At 38.5% G+C, this 17,433-nt stretch overlaps 1 protein-coding gene across 1 annotated transcript in view; it reads right to left on the bottom strand.

Annotated features, from left to right (window-relative positions):
- The window catches only part of inpp5a (inositol polyphosphate-5-phosphatase A), a 150,578-nt gene extending 134,398 nt beyond the window's left edge, over positions 1–16,180 (bottom strand). Inside the window, exon 1 of the mRNA XM_083538441.1 lies at positions 15,545–16,180. Coding sequence (XP_083394567.1) covers positions 15,545–15,619 — 75 coding nt within the window. The 5' untranslated portion in view covers positions 15,620–16,180. The remainder of the gene's footprint in view (positions 1–15,544) is intronic.
- Positions 16,181–17,433: the final 1,253 nt, after the last annotated feature.

The following is a 17,433-nucleotide window of genomic DNA, read 5'->3' as shown; positions in this document are numbered from 1 at the left end:
TAGCACCTCTACACTTTGTTTATACTGAAGAAAAAGAAAAAGTCTCTTCTCTCACAAGATATGAATGATGCAATCTTAAGTAAAATGCCAATTCAGACAGAATCATATGTTAAACAGGGGTTAATTCTACTGGAGGTAAAATAGGATCTAATCTTTCCAGATGTGTGAATGTGCAGTCTTTAAAAAAATACCAACATGACAGATTTGGACAGGGTTAAAATTCCAGAGACACTCCTCTAATAACCACCTTATCTCACCTCCTAATGTAAAACTAGTCTGAAGGACTTTTAAGAAAGACTGACTAAGAATGATTTTTGTAAAATCTCTTCCACGTTCAGTATTTATTACATTATCATTATAAGATGAAAGAGACTGCGAGGTGAAGAGTCACATGGCATTAAAAAAAATATATATATATATATATACAGAAATGCCCTTCAGGCTTTATTTTAAAAAAGTCAGTGATGAGGTAACAATCAATCGCTTTGATTAACCATGTAATCGTGACACATGGTATACAGATCACGCTCACTCATTAGCTCACCATCTGATGGGTTATTTCTGGTGATTTGACTAAGGGTTAGATATTTGATGTTTTAGTAGAAGTTAAAAGAGCAAGCATTTGCTTCCTGGACTCCATTCTACCTCTCTAAAAAGTAATTGGGAGTTGCACAGGGAGGCTTGAGGTAGCGAATGGGATGAGGGGTACTTTAGTGCGACTTGCAATGGTTCAAGTGTAGGAACACAGCCTGACAAGTGGACTGAGAGGACTGTGAACAGAGAGGATTGTGCTATTGTTTTGTGAAATGTAGAATGGGAGCACCAAGTTAAGAAAAATGGGCTTTGTCCCAATCTCTTTTTGATGTCTGTATACAAATAGCTGGCAGGCTATAAATCAATAGATTGGTGGCATAGTAGATGTTCGAAAAATTCAGTATTAACTTTTTTATTTTAATATTTTTAAACAAATTTTTCATCAGTTTGTTCAAATTTTTGAACAAACTTCTTCATACACTTATCTGTGCACTTGCAAAAGTGAAAAGTAAAAACCTCCCTTTCATGTTTTGTGACCAATGACCAATGTCTCAAGTGTATTGTAAACCGGCAAGTTCTCAATCAAATAATCAATCAATCAATTAATCAATCAATAAAGTACCTCATATTCCTAGTAACTAGTAAAATTCCTAGTTAAAGACTGACGTTATACCTAATAATGTGTTCTCTACATTACACACACCAGGTACAGAAATGTAGGGAAGTAATAAACTAGAACCTCTGAGAGATTACAGGAATAAATATTTCAGATCTTTAAAAAGCTTTTTGGCTGCAGGGGGAGCTGACATTAGGGGAAAAATGAACCTTAGCTAAAACAACCCCAGAGGGAAACTCCCTTCTTTGGAATGCACTAAGCCATGCCATTTCAGCCTAACGCTCCAAAGCACATACATGCAGGAAGCAGCATGAATGCACGACAATGATCAGAAAAAAGTAGGACAGAATCAAGTGCTGAGAAAAATCAACAGAACTTCCAAGAAACATAAATGATCACCACTTCTAAAAAACATTTAGCGTCCAAGTAATTTTTTTCTCTATTTCAGACTGTTACATTAGTCAGAGTGACATGATTTGGAGGGTGTCTCCGAGGGCAAGCTCGCGGGCCTTTCTGCAGGAAAGGATGTCTTTAAATGAGAAGCTCCTCCACTGTGGGATAAAAATAGATCCCGGGAAAAAAAGGGAACAGTAGGCTCTACAGCTGCTGCATTGTTCCAAAGTGGAAAATGGAAAATGCAGTTACCAGTAAACAGCATGCAGGCGATAACCTTAGTCCTGACCAGCAAGTCGCAGGAGTCAGTGAGGATAAAAACAGCACAGAACTCAGAGCTCACTTTCATACCGAAAGCTTGGAAGGCCGAAGCATCCATTAAATTAATATTTAATATTTGTCTGCTTTAAATATGTGCTAATATAAAATCTCCTCTGCACTAAAATTACCATTTTTTTCATCATAACTTTCACAAAACATGTTTTATGTTACACGTTAAAAAACATTTTACCTGGGTGCTGGTGCTTATTCTTGCCCCTAGTTCAGCAGTTATTTGCCAATATAATGATTCTGAGTGAGTGGTCCTGTGACATTTTATCTTCTTAGCATTACATACACAGCGAAATAAAAACCGGTAGAAATTATAAACTTTGCTCCTGTATTTAAGCATGATGCTAGCCTCAAACGCTTGAACACGCTTGCTCAATTATCACTATATGTCTACAATCCTATAACACTTGCTCTCCATGATGACGTTGGGCCATACCTCTGAAATGGAAAATGCAGAGACCAGGTAAACAAAGACTAGAGTGATAACTTTTCACTAGCCTTCAGGCTCAATAGTGGTGATAAGCTTTAAACAAGAAGAAATGGCTACTGAAACATCTGAACAACAGCAACAACAAAAAAAATTCAATGTACTTCAAGTGACAAGTAAATTACAGTGATTGGAGATGGGACATGACTCACACTTCCCTCAAGGAATCATTAGTAGACCAATCAAAGCGTCACTCTTTTGTGGATCCCCTTAAAAATTGGACAACCAGCAACTTGTAACTAACAACAGTCGAGGCAGCACGATTTGACAACTCTGGAAACATTCAACATTTTCTAGGCATGTTTCCAAAACTCTTTACAAACTGTTCCACTAATGCAGAGTGCAAAAGAACTTGTATGGAGAAAATCTCTGAGGAAATGTAGGTGCAATTAAATATATATCCACCCCCTAACAGTAGCCTTGGGTGAGATAGCTGTTCCCTGATCACCTTCTCCAAATGACTCATTTGCTTTTCTCCAAGGTCTCTTGTGAAAACACATGGCAATCTGATACTACCAGAGAAACAACAACACCAGGGATCAAGTACGTGGAGAACTCTTGTGCGTGTACGCATGAATATACAAATCGCTGATGCAAAGCAGGGGTTAATGTATTGCCAACCTCTACTGCACATTTGCCATAAATGGGCACCTTGTGGCAAAGACAGAAACACTGATGTTGCTCCAGGAGTTCTCCGTTATGGTTATGCTAATGCTTTCCATGGGTGAGAGAAACCAGGACCACTAAGGAAGAAATGTACACACTCAAACTTGGATTTAATAAAAAAAACACTAATTGGCTGTCATGTACACTACAATCCTTAAAGGTTAAGTGCCTCATTCTTTTTTTATCTTGTTTAATGACTAATGTTAAATGTCTTGAAAGAAACATTGCTCTCATCACTCCTAGGCTTTTATAATCCACCTCACTGTCTTTGACTAGTAAATGTAGCCAAGAATAGAAAAATACTCAGACACTTATAGATATTTTTCCTTAATTCTGAAAGATCTTTTCAGAAACATGCAATTTTGTATTACATGTTAACAAGGATGTGTAACACATGACAGAAGAGAAAACCTTTTGGCCTTACAGTGACCTCTGGCCTGTTTGGACCAAATACAATATGACTTCTGTTCAACTGCTAGTTTTAATATTACAGTAATCACCCGTTTACTGCATTCAAAACGAAAAACCGCGGTAAACGTACGCCACCCCAAAAATGCTATTTTATTTATACAGTAGTGTATTAACATTTTACTTCATTTTATTATTAATAATTTTCTTTTAATTAATAAATGTCATTTTTTCAAAATAAAAATTTCATAAAAACTATTCCCTTTTTGGTCTATCGTGCTATCTGTGTGAGACCGGGAAAATCAGCCAAACAAATTAGTTATGTGGCAAATGCAATTCTCCGATAAAACGGGGACGCGAGATTCGAACTACGGTAAAGCGGGGGATTACTGTAATACCATACAAATCACTCAACCTCTTATACTTGACAGATCACACTAACACGAATGCACTGATAGACAGACTCACAAACAGACTGAAGGACAGATAGCCGAAAATATAAGCAAAGGTCAGCAATAGAAGTCAGGACACAGCACAACAACTCCTGCATGTACCTCACATTTAAACATATGGAAACAAACGTGTGAGACACAAATAATAATAACATTTACAAATGAACGCATTCCAAATTCAATCTTAAAGTTTTATAAAAATGTGCAAAATAAATGTACTACAGGATCAGGTACAAGTTTGCATCCCTTGGTCTGTATTAACACACCAGCATTCATTACATTATGCCAGCTAACACGTTACATACTTTAATTTTCATTTACCTCAAGAGCTAGCTAAAATAAAATGAAATGTATTTATGCTGATTTGGGATTTACTGTTCAGACAAAGATAAAGCTGACCTTAAGGTGTTAAAGTGGTGGACCAAACAATTAGAAAGGTTTGGTAGAATAACTCGGACACCCATGCGCGCTAGGTCACATAAGTATAAACACTTTACACGATTCTGTGTCTTTCTTCGTCTCTTTTAAAGCTCATTCACTACTTTTACATTTATGCCCTTATCCAGAGCAAATAATATTTATTTCACTTATAAAACTGAGCAGCTGAGGGTTAAGGGCCCGATAATGGCAGCTTGGCAGACCTAGGATTTGAAATAATGATCTTCGGATTAGTAATTAAACATTTTACCTAACAAGGTTAGCTCATTGCAAGCTCCTGCACCAATCCCTTTAGCAGTCATCCATTACTCACCACTTACTGTTGAATTAATCTGCTACTTTACCTGCATTACAACTCAATATATTACCCTTGGATTATTGCATTAAAACTATGGACTGCTGCATTAAGTCAATCCGTACTGTAAAACTCTCCATCCACATATTTTTTGGTGCAGCCTACACCACCCTCACATTCAGGAAATCATCAAAAAAAAAAAAAAAAGCTTGAAAAACAAGAACTCAACGGTCCCACTGTAATAGTTTGTCCAGGCAACCATGTCGCACAGTAAAAGTATTCCGAATATAAAGAACCTAATTCATCTCACAGTGAAGGTAATAAAATTGTGTGAAAAAAATATAACAAAAAAAAGGTCTGACATCAGTGCGCAGCTCATAAGGGCAAGAAAACACAGCTATAACATTTCCACATTCAAAATCACATTTGTGACATATATTAGTTTGAATTTCTCAAGAGTTGTGCCATTTAAACCTGCTGTCTAATTTATATTTCACCATATTACACGCATGCTATTACACAAATGTATATACTGCAGATATTTATAAGTCCAGCATACAGTAAATGTGAATTTTGAACACTATCACTGCTTATATAATAACTTTGTTAAAAATTCACATTTATTCAAAGTTATTCTATAAACAGTGATATAGAGATTTTTATCACAAAATTCACATTTATCCACTCTTCATCTCACTACTTTCACCATGCTTTAAGATTCTGCTGATAAATTTTGTATAAACGACCAGGGGCCATAATGACTGTATTATTCATGAGTCCTCAGCACAAAAAGCCTACAGCTCTGAACATTTCCAATTAACAGATGACATTTCTACTGTTATTCCTTGTTGACTTTAGGATTTGCCTCCTGTTGCTTTACTATTCCCTAGGAAGAAACAGGCTTCTGTCCAAACACAAACCCTCGTGATAATTTCATGGGAACTGTGCTAGGTCTCATGCCATTACGCTGAATTATACATAAAATGATCACTTCCTATCAAGCTCTAGTAAAAGTAGATGTGTAAAAGAGTCTCGATCTGCTTAACATTAGACATAGATTGATGTAATGTTGGTTGATCTGGGTTTACTGAACATAAATTAATGAATGCATGAGGTGGCTTTCAAATATTGGCACAAAAAATGTTTGTTATTGCATCGAACATATTCCTGACATCTGACACCTGACAAATTAGGACTAGTACATCCCAGTGAGAAATACAGGAGAAAACTAAATGTATGGTATCTGTGAAGACTAAACCAAACCACAGTGCAGTGAAAAAATAGAGCTATAATATACTTATAACCAAAACCAAAAACACTCTAATAGCGTATTACCAACATATACACACACAAACACACTCTATAACACTCTTAAAACATTATACAGCTGCTCATCACTCATTTAGAGCACACTGGATGATGCATGTGCCCTTTGTCATCATCTTTTAAACACACACAGGCAATTATAAGACTAAGGGCTAGTTTACACCGGCTCAGGTTATTCGCGTGGATGCGATTCGATCACACTACACTGATACGCAGTGTTAACATGTTTATCTACAGGTCAAAAACAAAGGTCAAGAGCAAATTCAGGAAAAATATCAACCTGTAACAATACCTGAACTAAACAGTCTTTTCACTCTCGTATCAAAACATCATTTTACATTAAACAGGGAAGAAACAGGTCCCGAAATGATTTCAGAGATCCTGTGGAAGCACTCAACACCTCTGCCTCCTCACAAAATAAATGAATGATCCATATCCCAACCACTAGGACAGCAGATGTCATAACATCCATTTCCTAAATTAAATAAACACTTTCACGTGGTAACCTGCTCTGTTTTTCTAAAACTCTGAACTGTTGGCCGATCTGTAGTAGTATCATATTGCTGAATAATAACCCTCCAATCGGTCAGCTGCCAGGCTCAATGATGAAAGCAAGTTTGGGCAAATTTCATAGCAAAATGAAGACACACGACACTCTGTGTATAATTTGCAGGTCGGTCATCATACACTTTTCTATGTTTCTCTCTCTCTATCCCACTTGCTTTTTCTCTGAAAGATCTGTCCATCATTTAAAACAAACACTGGAGAATCAACAAAAACAACCCAGGTGCAGCAGTATTAAATATGCAAAGTAGCTGAAACCAGCAGTTTGGGCGAATGCGTAATTTGCTTGCTCTCTCATGCTTACTCTCTTCCTTTGGCTGTACTAGGCTGTGATTAGCCCAACCCTTTTTTTTTTTAAGCGAGTTCTGTCTTACGTCTTTCATTCGTGCTTCATGTTTACATTCCATCGAAGCGGCACGTCGGAACAAGCACGGCAAACGGAGAATATGAACCATGGCTGTTGCACGCCCTGCTGTATCTGGATACTGTAGTAAGGAGACACCAAACCACAACTCCAGAGGTATAATGAACAACAGAAATTTTTAGATAGAATTATTGTGAGCAAGCATGCCAGGTCTCAGATCCTCCCCCTCTGACAGTTCGGTGTAGACTGCCTGAGGAAGTGCAGACGAAATGACAGATGGCAGAACATTTGGACACACTGTATACTCCCAGATCATACTAACAATAACTGTTGGCATGACATTAGGATATTAATGCGTGAACGCTTCAAGCTATTTATTAGCTATCTTAAGCTTAATAATAATAATAATAATAAAATAGGGTGTTACTGAGCATGCCCTAACGTGAGCAGACACTATAAAATAAGGAAAATACCAGTTATCTCTACCAGGACAAAATGAATAACGAGTGCCATGAATATTCCTCATCTAATAATCATAAGAAACCAATGACAAATGACAGTTCATTATGCCACACTAATTAACACAACCTCCCAGATTACACTCTTCCTGATCTTGTACACTAGTGTAAATTATTAGTGTAAATAAAAATAGCAGCTACTACTCTTTCAAGATATAGACAAATCAGTATCGCTATATTTTTGTGTCTATTTAATAGGTTCAGCTAGCCATGCTTATTTTATTCTATCACATTAAACACAACATGTTGCCTAGTCTATTTCCAGGCAATAAAAAACATCAGACTGGGCACCACAATGGAGCGTTTACTTAGCTGATAAAACTGGACCCCTTCATGACCCTCAATTGAAATTCAAGTGCCATTCATCTTGGTTTGTTTAATTCACACTGGAAAAAAGTGTGGTTATCTGCACCGCTCTTTGTATTGGGGGTTGGGGGGCTCCCACATTCCCTATAAAGTTCTTTGGAGCAATGCCAAGCACTGACGTACTCATCCTTATTTCACTTCCTTACCTGCAAAAGAACTGATTTTCTCTCCCTCATTTGCTGTCTGAGTCGGTGTGACGAATTCAATGAACTCGAAGGAGAAGTGTTTGTTCTCATGTCTGCATTTCTGCATGAGCAAAAAATTCCCGTTGACCACACTTACTGTAAACATGAATTTCACAAAGAACATATCTTCAATTGCATCACATGTGAATATTTTGTAAAGACAGCTACTGTAGGAATTCTTTAGGAATTATGTTCGGGAAACCTGCTTTTTTTTTTTTTTTCCGCCACAGTGACATTAGGTGTTCATACCGCACAAAACATTCAGTCCTACTAGACTATTTAGGATTACTACAAAAGGTCCAGCTACAAACGGCCTGGACAAGCAACTAACAGACAGGCTATATCACATAGCTTTTCTTTTATAGTGATTACCAAATTTGACCAATTTCATGGACGCTTTGGAGATAGGATGCACCTGTTTTCTTAGCATGAGGAAAAAGCTGTACATTTTTCTTTAAATATTCTAAGATTTATGTTGTCCACCTTTCTTTACACGTTTATTGAAACATTTATGAAGGTAATGCTAACTAATGGCTCAGAATAGTAAATTCATTTCGCTAAAAACTAGAGTGGCTAAATTATGGCTACTAGTTTCATACATTTATCAGCTCTTCTTCAGTAGTCTGCTTTTTCTCCCAAGTACTTCCAGTTCCTGATCCCTGCACTAGACTGCTTACCCCGAGTATTCTCAATATCATTTATCTTTCGATAAACGTGGGTGTGGTGTGAAGCATTCTACCCAGAAGTATATCTAAAGAGGAAGTATATGCCAATCACATCACTTATTTGTTACACAAGAACGGTTTTGAAATCGGTTGCCTGGATGTGATTCCAAAACGTACTCATCTAAAAAGAGCAGCTTGACTCATTGGACTCATTGAACTACTGCAATACTTTATGTCTTGAGAACCAATTAAATGTGAACACATGGATTGTTTGGTTTTTGTCTTTTAGACATGAAAGTCTGCCTGGCCAATCTGTCTTAAATTCTTTTGTACCATAAGAAAACTTTTGTCATGTAGCTATAAAATATAAAAACTATTCTGTCCTAGATTTAAGCTTCTCATCTTTTGAGAGGTTGGAGACAGACATGAAAAGGCACTTTGGAAATAAATGGCTATTACTTCAGCATTTGGAATTCCAGATCAGTCTTTTCCCATTGAAATATATACACCCAGGCACGGAGAGGAAGCGAAGCACTAATAAAAACAACAATCTTTCTTTCATTATGTTTCCATCACAGCTCCAGAGCCCAAGACACTCTCCCAGCTTCGTTCTCCTTCCCGAGAAAAGCCACAGGCTGACATCTTTTGTTCGTGATCAATTGCTAGTTCTTTTTAACGCATCCAGACTTGAAAACCTGCAAGGTGAAAATGGCGTGTGTTAATTTAGTGGCGGATTTACCGAGCTGACACTTTGCTCTTAAGGATTGTCAAACGTCCTCAACTGGCTATTAAACTTTGGAAAGTCTATCGGTGTCAAAACACATGGACTCGTGTTCCATTACTAACATCCATCTTAAAGCATTTGTTTCATCTGGGAAGTGGTGAAAGTGCTTTGTGGCCAAGCAAAATCCAGAAACTTACTTCACAGGCCAGCGATAGCTTGCTCATCCTGTTATTTACTGTGGCTCTTCGACAGAGCCTTTACACACACACACACACACACACACACACACACACACACACACACACACACACACACACACACACACACACACACACACACACACACACACACACACACACACACACACAGCCCAGCATGCGGACTTTCACCCCTTGACATGTGTGTACTGGCACACGCTCAATGTTTACCATATAGTGGCTAAAATTGAAAGACTTGTGGCCATGCGTGTATTTATTTAAAAGGGAAACTCAGCAAGACTTTACAATTGAGTTACTGTTAGCGTTGAGCTTACGCTATTTGTAACAGCACTACACCACGCAGAGGACGCATTCACTGAGACAGGCCTTCTTTTCAGATGACTGTTTTATTAATGTTTATTTGGCTTGCGTAAATATAGGACATCACTGGCATTTCTCATGAAAGCAGGGCAGAAGCAGACTGCGCTAACGAGGCATCAAGGGAAATCGGAAGAGAGAGAAAGAATGAGACATTACAGTCGGTGAATTTGCGCTGTCAAATGAAATAGCCCATGTTCCAAACACAACTTCATAAACTTCGGATTGCATTTAAATAAATAAAAAAAATAACTTCTCCGATGCTGCACTAACCGCAAAGCACATGTTTTTAGTTAACCTTTTTTTTTTTTTTTTTTTTTTTTTTTTTTACACAAATCTCTATCAGAAATAAGGGACATGACGGCAGGCAGAACTCACCATCAATATTCATTGCAGTAACTTTCTTTTCTGCCTCCGATACTGACAGTCAATTGAGCAAGTTCGGATATCAGAGCTCTACACAAGGTTATAAAGAGTGGCTGGTTTACAGTTTTGAAAAACCATACAAGAGTGAGGTGAATCTTTTTTATTGACCTTGTAGTGTCTTTACTGTCAGTCAGATTTGTTTATGTGGAAAGGGCAGCAGATAAGCGTCAAATAGTTCATCAGTTTTGAAGCACAAAATATATTTTTTGTTATCCTACAAAAAAAACGTTTGGCCATTTTCGGATGGCTTTCTGTGGTTTAGCCCCTGGCGTGTTTTCCCCTCACACAACAATCACGGTCTGGTGCAGTTTAAAACCACCAGTCCGATAGCCTCTGTGCGAGGTGATCGATGATCGAGGTGCAGTCAATACTGTGAATCGACTGCACTGAAAAAATGATTTGTGTCCGTATCGACCGAACTGTGATGTGAAGTGATGAACGGAACGTGCTGTGTGTTTTGGGTTGTGAGCGACACTGTGCTAAACTGAATCAAAGGAAAGAGCTGTAGCGCAATGCAAATTTAAAGAAAAAGGGTAAAAGCATGCGCATGTTTTACATCTATTTATTCATGTATCGGACTGATGTTCTATTCAGCATTGATTTGCAGAAAGCATTCTTTGTGGGGTTTCTGAATTTCTATGTGCACTTTTGCAAACTGATTGTTTACGTATCCTAGTGAAATATCTGAAAACAATCCGTTTGTGTTTTAAACCGTATCAATATCTCAGCTACTGTTGTCCTGTTTTTGGTTTTTTTGTTCTTTGTGCTTAATTGAATTATGCACAAACAATCCAAAGACATCAATATCGTACAATTTGTGACAACATGCACCTAACAAAAACATATGAGTTTGGCTAATGTCCTCACCCTGCACCGCAGTGCATATTGCAGTGACTCGCAAACGTTATTGCAATATTAATGCGACACCGTTTAACTGAATTGCTGAAATTTTGACATGCCGTGGGGCCGATACTGATACTGATACGATTCTTCATTAACCCAGGGCTCTGTAATATCTCGAGGAAGCACTGCGGAATTACAACATTAAAAACCCCTGACACAGATTGTCTCATTTGCTAAGAACAGATGCACCGCATGACTGACGATTCTCAGCTTTATACAAGATCATAAGTCCAAACGAAATGATTCACTCCTCCATATTTTGAAGTAATTATAGTATCAGGATTTGTATATAAATAGCAGTTAACAGGCTATGCATTCCATATTTACTGCAGCAGGTTCAGAAAGCTGTTCGAATGCCCATTAGGTGGGTTTTCTTTTTGTTGTTCATTCATCCGCCACAAAAGAAAACTTTGCACCTGATGTGATTGTTTTAACATAACACACACAAATTGTCTTCACTTCTGCTTAAATGCACATAAACCCAATATGTTTTTTATTGTGTTTTTTTAAAGTCAGTAACTATTCATATTAAGTGCATTAATTAGCTTAAGGACAACAGTCTAAGAAATAAAGGAGGATGTGTAAACAGTGAAAAAACAGCACAGTAAAGTACAGCATTAACACTGTTACATAACCAGAATGCCAGCAAACCCTGCAGTAAGCTCCCATTTAACACTCTAGCAAGCAGCAATAAAGATGCTAGTTATAGTATGAAGTGAGACTCGCGCATGTTCACAAAGATGTTAGGCAGAAAATTTCAGTCTTTCTGCTGAGGGTGAAAACATGATGCTGGGCAGCTTAGTGGTCGAGACAGTGGACTTCTGGTCAAGGGGGCATGAGCTTTACCACCATGAAGCCACTGCTGGGCTCTTGAGTAAGATTAGTTGCATAAGTAATATAAATTATTGTACGTCTATCTTGATAAGGGCATCTGCCAAATCTGAATTCTGATGATTATATATTCTGCACAATACAGAAATATATATCAAATTATTATTACAACCAAAACAATATATAATATTGAATAAACCTTTAAAGCTTAGTTATTTAATTGCACATTTCCCTTTTTTCTTTCTTTCACTGTCATGTAAGTAAGGAATAATCTAAATTGCATATCCAAACGATGTAGATGTTGGGGTCGGAGTGCATGGACACCTATGATACAGCTCCCCCAGAGCACAGAAAGTTAAAGGCGTTACTCAAAAGTGGCAGTTGGCGATACATTACAACCAAATAAGAGAGAAATAAATAGTCCAGTAGTTATAGGCACAAAAACTGTGTTATATTGTTTCTGTGTGCTGCTTGTCCATCAGAAATCAAACGTGCGAATCTATTCCATGCCACAACAGTTCAATTATCTTTACATTTGAATAGGCAAACTGGAAGGTCCCACTCACAAGATCCTTTTGTCACATACAGACTGTTCCATCTTAACTGCCTCATGCAAACAAGTGGCTTTATGCACCGTGTAAACATTAGCGGACTAAATCTAAAACCCTTCCACAAACCTATCAGACATATTATACTAGAAAATTACATCCTAGCTGCCACAATTTACACTGTTTGGCAAGTACGAAGGTACACTCAATCCATTTTGGGCTACAGCCAGATCAGCTGATTTTCCTAAAGACAAGCGATTAATATTTCCTGAAGAGCATGAAATTCAAGGACATGCGACCTGCTCGGCTTTCCGATGCATTCTTATGACACTCAATGAAAAGACATAAAAAATAAAAAAAAACATTTACCCTCAGTGATCAAGGTCCAAAGATTTCTTCAAATGTTTCAATAACGTTTGCTGCCTTCTGTGTAATTTGGAATACGCCCCAGGACACACACGCATGCCCACAGTGCACAAAAGTACCACTGAAAGCAAGTGTGTGCATGTGTGCACATTTCACCATGTACAAGCAAATCCAAAGCAAGCAACGGTGAGATAGTTAAGCAACGAAGCCATGTGGAGCTTTTAGTCACGTTCACTTGTGTACAAAAAAAATAATCTGGCTGAAGGAAAACAGTGATATCTATTAGACATTCAAAGTTCAGCAGTCATGACAGCAAAACTATTTTTAAACCAGGGTGAAGATCGAGGGAAGGGGGTGATGAAAGGGAGGGGGGTTCCCCATCTATGTTTAGGTCTAAAAGTTCACACGAAGAAGAGAGAGCACTGTTTACGCCACTTGAACGTTTGATACCGTGTGCTCGAGGATACATGCAGACGGATGCTGCAAGTTAATTTCGTTTAACGGAAGAGAAAATGCCCTGTGACCTGCGTGTGCAAGTAAAAAAGATTTCGCTCCTGTAGTCAGTCTGATTACAGGTTGTATTGCTGATTGCTCAAATATGTTCAGTGCGGATGAAACTTTTGATCACATCATGTTTCACTCTGAAAGGATTTTAATACTGTCTATTAGTAATTCTGCGACTCTCCTCAGCCTGCTTTTTGCACACGAATACATTTCAAATTGCAAATCTTGCATAGCTGTACTTTATTACTGAAGCAAGCCATACTTCTCTGCTTCCCCGAAATTTAAATGCTACCACGTATACGTATATACTGCAAAATTTATTTGTATTATTTGAACCGAATTCGATTTCTATTCAATTGTATTTGATTTCATTTTATTATATTGCAAATTCTATTTTATAATTTTTTCATTTGACTTTTTTTTTTTATTATTCTAAAAACCATTGCACTGCAATTCTGGTTACAATTGGCAAAGAAATAGAAGAATGGAAAGGAATGCTTGAACTAAAGAGAGCAAACATGGCTGTTTCCTTGAAGTAAGAAATTAGTTCTACAAATTAATTCACAATGCTTTTAATTAACTCCCTGCATCCCTGTTGATTTCCTTTCAGGTTTCCTCTCGTCTCTCAAAAACATGTCAGAAGGTGGGTTGGCTGTTCTAAATTACCCTCAGGTGTGTATCAGATTGCATAATTCCCTGTGATGGACTGGCAACGGGCATGGGTGCATTCCCACCCATGCCCAGTATTCCTGGTACAGAATCTGGATCCACCGTGACAAAGATAAATCAGTTACAACAATTAAATGAAATATTTATGAAAATAAATCAGAAGAAGGGTCATATATTGTCAAATGTTTGACAACTTTTAGCAAGTATCACTTAATAATAATTAAGTGATACTGCTGTACATGTTTCAAAGTTGTTGTTTTTTTATGTAAAACAAGAAAACATACCATTCATACGATTCATTGATCATACATTCATTGACATATTCATGATTTGATGCCACACTTTAGCTGACAGCGTTACACAAGATTACACTGCCTGCTGAAAGAAAACCATGAGAGCATTATATCAGAGTGTTTTGCTCAAATGGCTCAGCAGACTGGGATGATGCCTACACTTTACAGGATGCCTACTTTTGCTAAACTTGTCTGTTTCAAATTTCCAGATTCACAGCCAGCATATAGGAGCAGGTGTGGGAGGAGAGGACAGAGCTGCAGTTCAGAGCTGCAGATCAAAAACTATCCAGACGCACACGCATCTTCTTCTCAGCAGGAAAAAAAGCGTTTCTCTCAGAGAGCTAAAAATGCTAACTTTACATCACGATGATTTGAGAGCAGCACTACACACAATCTACACATATAAATGCAAATCTATAGCTATATCGCTATATCCATCTATCTATAGATAGATAGATAGATAGATAGATAGATAGATAGATAGATAGATAGATAGATAGATAGATAGATAGATAGATAGATAGATAGATAAACACATGACTTGAGAAAAACAGACAAACAGAAATATTGATAAAAAATAGAGACAGACGATAACAGAAAAGTGGATAGATAGATAGATAGATAGATAGATAGATAGATAGATAGATAGATAGATAGATAGATAGATAGATAGATAGATAGATATCACACGTGACTTGAGAGAAACAGACAGGCAAACAGAAATATTAATAAAAATAGAGAGACAAAAACAGAAAAAGTGGACAGACAGACAGATAGATACATACTTACAGAGAAAAAGTGACAGACAGACACACAGAACGCATACGAGAGAGAGAGAAAGAGAGAGAGAGAGAGAGAGAGAGAGAGAGAGAGAGAGAGAGAGAGAGAGAGAGAGAACACGCATGCATGTGGATCAACTGAGAGATGGCGCGTGCACAGGACTTGAATGACTGCTGCTGCTTCTGCTGCAAAACAAGTCACCGGATCACCGGAGCTGTGCGTGTGCGGTGCTGTGCGTGTGCGGTGCGTGTGCGGTGCTGTGCGTGTGCGGAACAGAGGAGTGCGGTGCAGTGTTCAAACCTCGCATGAGACACTTACATCTTCGAAGAGTGAGCCGACGTTGGCCGTCACCAGCAATATTCCCGTGCCTTGTGATGTCCCTTTCCCCGCCATAATTATTCTCTGTTACCGGTTCAAAACAACAGCCTCGGAAACAGAGTGAAAAGCAGGAAAGGTCGATAAAAAAAGAAAAGAAAAACGGAACGGCTTCAGGAGGCCGATTTAGGACTCGGGTCTCGGGAGCTTCCAGGAAAACCAGCGTGCTGCCTGCCGTTAGAAGCTGCAGTGATCTCTCACCGCGGACATTCTCTAGCCCTGCGCCTGCGTGTGCTGGAGAGCTGAGCACAGATACTTCGCCTTCTCTCTCTCTCTCTCTCTCTCTCTCTCTCTCTCTCTCTCTCTCTCTCTCTCTCTCTCTCTATCTGTCCCTCTTCCTCTCTCGCGCTTTTGTGGCTACTTTTGCGCCTTTGCGGCCATCGTAAAAGTTTCCGTGTCAATCCGCGCTGCACATCGGGCTCTGGTTCATTTCAGCGCGGCGGCGTTGCCCTGGCGATTGGTGCGGGAAGAAAAAAAAACAGAAAGTGTGTCTCGCCCCTAAGCAGCGTTAGTGAGAGGAGGAGGCGGAGGAGAAGGAGGAGGGGGAGGAGGAGGGTCCGGAGCCTTCACTGTCATGACGTCACGAAGACAGCGGAGATCCGCGCCTCTTAAAAGGGCAACACACATCTGTCAATCAACAAGCAAAGCAAATCGACCCACACGGAATCCCCGGGCACGTCGCAAATCGGTCGCGTGAGCTGTTGCTCAGATTGCACAATTTCCGTCTCGATCCAAAGTATACACTACTGTACACTCCCTTTCCAAAATAAGACATGGAGATAGTTTTAATGATCTAAACACACAAGGTACGCTTTAGGCAGTCTATGACAACAGTAAGCTAATTGCAAGGATATTTGTTCTAAACAAAAACAGGTACCAGCATTAAACAGATACAAATGCAGTGATTGTGTAACACCCTTAGCAGCCCTAGAACAAAAGGAATGAAATAAATGAACAGAACTAGTGAACATATTTAGCATAGTCAATGCATTCCCTATACATAAATGTATCAGAAATCGTGTAGACTTACATCCATTCATCTTCAATTTGAGTTTGATCCTCCAGGGTTGTGATGGATCCTGTGCTCATCCCAATAACAAGGCAATCGCACATTTTTAAAGAGATGCCAGTCCATCACAAGTCACCACGTTCACACACACATACGATACAGATGCTCATTTGCATCTAGTATTCATTTGAAGGAGCTATTCATCCTGTGCATATTTTCGAACACTGAGATTTTTTACTTTGGAAAGTCTAAAGCTTTGAGGAAGGAACACTTCTGAGCAGAAGTTTGTGAGTTTACATCCCAGCACCACCAAGCTGCCACTGCTGGGGCTCTTAGGATGTCCATTAACCTTCATCTCATTTGTATAAATGAGATCATTGTAATTTATGCTGGGGATAAGGTGCTGTTAATGTAAAGCTCACTAGGAGATTACAGTGGGTGATTCCACATATAGAGTAAACAATACCAATTTCTGGGAATGTTCTTCCCTGCAGTTGCTACAAACATTTTGCACTCAAGATTTCATTACTGAACTGTGCACTACTTCCGACTGTAAATGAAAACTATTTAGTGCAATTATTTATACCTGATTATTTGTCTTTGTCACCCAGACAATGATGGAATTGTTTTTTGTTCTTCTTCTCAGGAGATTTTTCATTAAAAGCTTCTGCCTCTGGTTGTCTCAACAGGGATAAACTTATAGATTTAAAAACATGTTCCACAGTACATATTGTCACATACATATTTTTGACCAAAATAGACAGTATAAGCATGATTTGTACAAAACTTAAAACTTTTTCACTAAGTGTTCTGGCCACATCTT

This window comes from Silurus aristotelis (assembly GCF_946808225.1).
Source record: "Silurus aristotelis genome assembly, chromosome: 4".
In the NCBI taxonomy this organism is placed as follows: domain Eukaryota; kingdom Metazoa; phylum Chordata; class Actinopteri; order Siluriformes; family Siluridae; genus Silurus; species Silurus aristotelis.
Note: the sequence above shows the minus strand (reverse complement) of the source record. Positions and strands in the feature narration are given on the sequence as shown.